General features: G+C 48.1%; 2 protein-coding genes across 2 annotated transcripts in view; one reads left to right on the top strand and one right to left on the bottom strand.

Moving 5' to 3' along the window:
- The window catches only part of Pmar_PMAR001031 (hypothetical protein), a gene marked incomplete at both ends in the record, with an annotated part of 2,828 nt that extends 221 nt beyond the window's left edge, over positions 1-2,607 (bottom strand). Inside the window, 3 exons of the mRNA XM_002780393.1 lie at positions 58-1,042; positions 1,118-1,185; positions 1,440-2,607. Of these exons, the coding sequence (XP_002780439.1) occupies positions 58-1,042; positions 1,118-1,185; positions 1,440-2,607 (2,221 nt within the window). The remainder of the gene's footprint in view (positions 1-57; positions 1,043-1,117; positions 1,186-1,439) is intronic.
- An 882-nt stretch (positions 2,608-3,489) lies between these two features.
- Pmar_PMAR001030 (hypothetical protein) overlaps positions 3,490-3,641 on the top strand; it is a gene marked incomplete at both ends in the record, with an annotated part of 537 nt that continues 385 nt past the window's right edge. The window contains one exon of the mRNA XM_002780392.1: positions 3,490-3,641. Coding sequence (XP_002780438.1) covers positions 3,490-3,641 — 152 coding nt within the window.

Below are 3,641 nucleotides of genomic sequence, written 5' to 3'. Positions count from 1 at the left end.
GGACACCACCAGTCTTCTTCTTAACGTAGACACAAGGTGAACGCCACGGACTCATACTTGGCCGAATAATCCCTTCTCTCAACATATCATCAATCTGGCCTCGTATGTCAGCTTGCCACTTATGTGGTACGCGTCTCGGACGCTGCGCCATCGGCTGCTCATCAAAGGTCTTTATGTCGTGAGTGACCAACGGACAAAACCCGATCTTGTTGTTGAACAACTCCGAGAACTCATTGCAAAGATCTTGAATAGAGCAAAGTTCGGGGCGGTCAGACACCGGGAGCTTGGGTAATACAACGTCAGGTTCCTCAGGACCGGGCAGTAATGGAACCGCATAGTCGTCCAAATTACCACCTATGTCATCATTCTCGAACTCGTCGTAGATCTCTTGGTCTTCTGCAGGCCATTGTTCAAAACCAGTATGTCCGCCTTTCTTAGGGTCATCATAAAATTCATACGGATCAGGGGATTGCAGCAAACAGATAGGAGCCCCAGCGTCAGCGAAAACCCTACGCTGAGCCAGGGAAGGACTTTCATCACCATCACCATCACCAAAACCAAGGTGAGAGTAAACATCATCAGAGTATCGGCAAAGAGAGTATAGAGAACTAGCTCCATTACCAATCACAACATCAGGCGGACTTTCACAAGTTCTGGCACAACGAACGGGGTTCTTGGGGACAGTCTCCGAAGAACTTATGCTAGATGTGGATGGTACCGTTTGAACAGACTCATCAATCATACCAGTAGTCTGGGTAGAAGCATTACGGGTACATACACCCTGTGCTTCACTAGGGCAGATAGTCGGAGGGACGGGTAGTACACCCGCAGAACCAGTTGCTCCAAGTAGAGCGAAGGGCAACGACACACTCACACTCCTTGCATCAGGTTCCGGTAGAGGTTCACGATACCGACCCACCCGAGGGTCACGAGTACCAACCAAACGGACAAAACCTTCAACCATTTGTAAGGACAAACCATAATGCCAAAGGAAGTCGAAGCCCAACAACATATCACAAATTAAATCTTCTACCACATAAACCTTAAATTCAAAACTTACACAGTTACTACCGGCCTGCGGCACGAAGTCGGAGTAAACGTTACTACCATTGCCTACATTAGGCGAATCATACAACGTTAATCTTACAATGGCAGAGCCCAATAGCAGAATAGGATTGCCGGGATCTGCGGAGCCGGCATGAGTAAGTACAGGTTGTAGTCGAGTACCCTTAGGTAGATTCCTTTTAGGAACAACCGTAATACGAGCACCAGAGTCGATCAGAGCCCTGATAACCGGAGAACGGGCATCTCCAGCATTTACACGGGCAAAAATAAAAGGACCATTAGACTCGCCAAAAGTACAGAAAGATATCGGTGCCGACGACCGGGAGCCGCAATCCGGTCGTCGAACTAGTTTCCCGGCGGGGAAGGCGGGTTACCTTGTAGACCAGCCAAGAAGGTAGTACGCAACGGGCAATTACGGGCGAAGTGCTCAGTGTTCCCACAGATAGCACAGCCAACAGTAAACTTCTTGTGGAAGCACTCCAGAGTTAGATGAGGACCAGAACAAATACCACATCTACGAACACCTCGTCGTCGTTGTTGACCATTTTGTACTACTTGTCCATTAGGTTGGCCTTTTGGCTGTGGATTACCCAAAATGGCGCAAAGTCGATCAAACTGCTCAACTTGTCGCGACTGGGCACCCTCAAAGGCACCAAGTAGCTTGGATAACATCTCGATGCTGGCATCTAACTTAGGTTCTATAGAACGGACAGCATTAATGCCAGTCTGATCACTGTTGTCAACATAGGCACCCAGAAGGTCACAAACATCGGCAGCACTCCGAGGACGGGCTCGACGAATCTCAGCCTTCGCCGCGCCTGTAGCCAACTTAGATAACTTCTCAACCAAAAGAGTCTCCCTGGCAGGTAGTGAAAGTCGACAATCAGGCTTCAGCAAGTCGTTGTACTCGTTCAAATATCTCGACTGAGCAGCTGCATAAACGGACAATGGTTGGATACGATCCCACTGATAATTATCAAATCGACTCCAGGCTTCATCAGGGAGCCGACACTTCTCAAAAGTCTTAATGAGAATTGCCTTGTCAGCTTCATAATTAACCTTAGAGCATTGGGTCTTCCAAACATTAGCAGAATCACCAGTAAGGAATGCACCCAGAAAACGGGCACGAGCACGGTCATCATAGAGATTACCGTAGGTATAGAGCTCATAAGCTTCAAACCAATCACGTATATTGTCCGTTGGCTTATTAGCAAACTTCTCGGGAACGGGCACAAAGAGTCGCTTCGTCCTAACAGGGAGAATAGACTCACTGGAAGCCGTAGACACCACAACCGGAGAGCTTGTTGAAGAAGTCGTCTGGATGTTAGGAGTGGCGCTAAAGTTGTTAGTCGTTGATGTTGATGTCGTCGCACCAGTCTGTGCCGCTGGACCTCTACTAGGCACGTTGATCATAGCATCATTATTAGTACTTGAAGCAGCCGAAGATGCATTAGTGTTCACCACCAGAGGATCCACCTCGTCACGGGGAATAGTACCATCATGATCAGTATCGGAATTGTTGTTAACGTTGTCACCAGCCATAACCAAGCAAATGTCGTTCGAGTGAAAGTTGTCGAATAGAACAAGGAGCTGCTACCAAATTATGTAGGGATAGTAACCTCCTAATAATGGAACTCAATACACGACAAGTGAGCAGAGATAACCTTGTACGAGAGCGGACGTACAATAGAGTAGAACGTATCGGAATACGTTACGTTACAACTTATAACTGTAATTACGAACTACGTATGAGCTACTACTAGCTCTAGCTTTGCAGCACCTTAGCACGCAGGGACAATTGTGTTCGGACCGAAAATTGGGGGACAAGGAAACAATGTGGCACAATGGTCGAGCCACTGGCACAACACACAGACACAGAAGAAGATAATAATACTAACAACTGTGGTAATCGATCACATAGGCGCGCGAGAGTTCAAAATCACTCCGTAACCCCCGCATCTGTCCGTGCCGAATGACTCGACTGTCTGACTCTCTCTGGAGCGACCCGTCGGGATAATGCTGCTTCTCGCTAGCTGTGCAAGCCTCCAGGGCGTGACTCGCATGGATCGAACTATAGTAGATCCGGCGAGAAAATAAAACTGGTCGTTTGACCATTTGAACTCTCTAATGCTCGGTCTAGCATCTGTCGAGTATCTTGGTCGATCCTGAGCTGAGACACTCTTGATACCAACGTTGATAGGATATTCGAGATCCGATCTCGGAGATCGTTGAGGTGTGGGACACTCATCCATCTCAGCTCTTGGCTCGTCTTAAATGCGTTGAGTGACATCTAGAGGGAGATGGGTAGAATGGTGGCTTTCCTGATGGGCATAGATGAATCAGTGTTTTCTATATCAGTTTGTATAATTGACTACCCTAGTCAACCCTCCTTCTCGCAGTGCATCTTACTACGAAGGCCATAGTATGTTCGGAGAAACAACAGTCGTAGAAGAAGGCTCATTCCAGCCTACTAAGACTCGTAAACAGAAGCTGTTGGATAAACGGAAGCGGCAGATGAGAGCCGAGGGAGAAGCAGCCGCCCAAGTCGCCGAGAACACCTCGCAGAGGGATGATCC

The sequence above is a fragment of the Perkinsus marinus genome, assembly GCF_000006405.1.
Source record: "Perkinsus marinus ATCC 50983 genomic scaffold scf_1104296944404, whole genome shotgun sequence".
NCBI lineage: Eukaryota > Perkinsozoa > Perkinsida > Perkinsidae > Perkinsus > Perkinsus marinus.
This window is presented reverse-complemented; position numbering and strand designations above follow the sequence as displayed.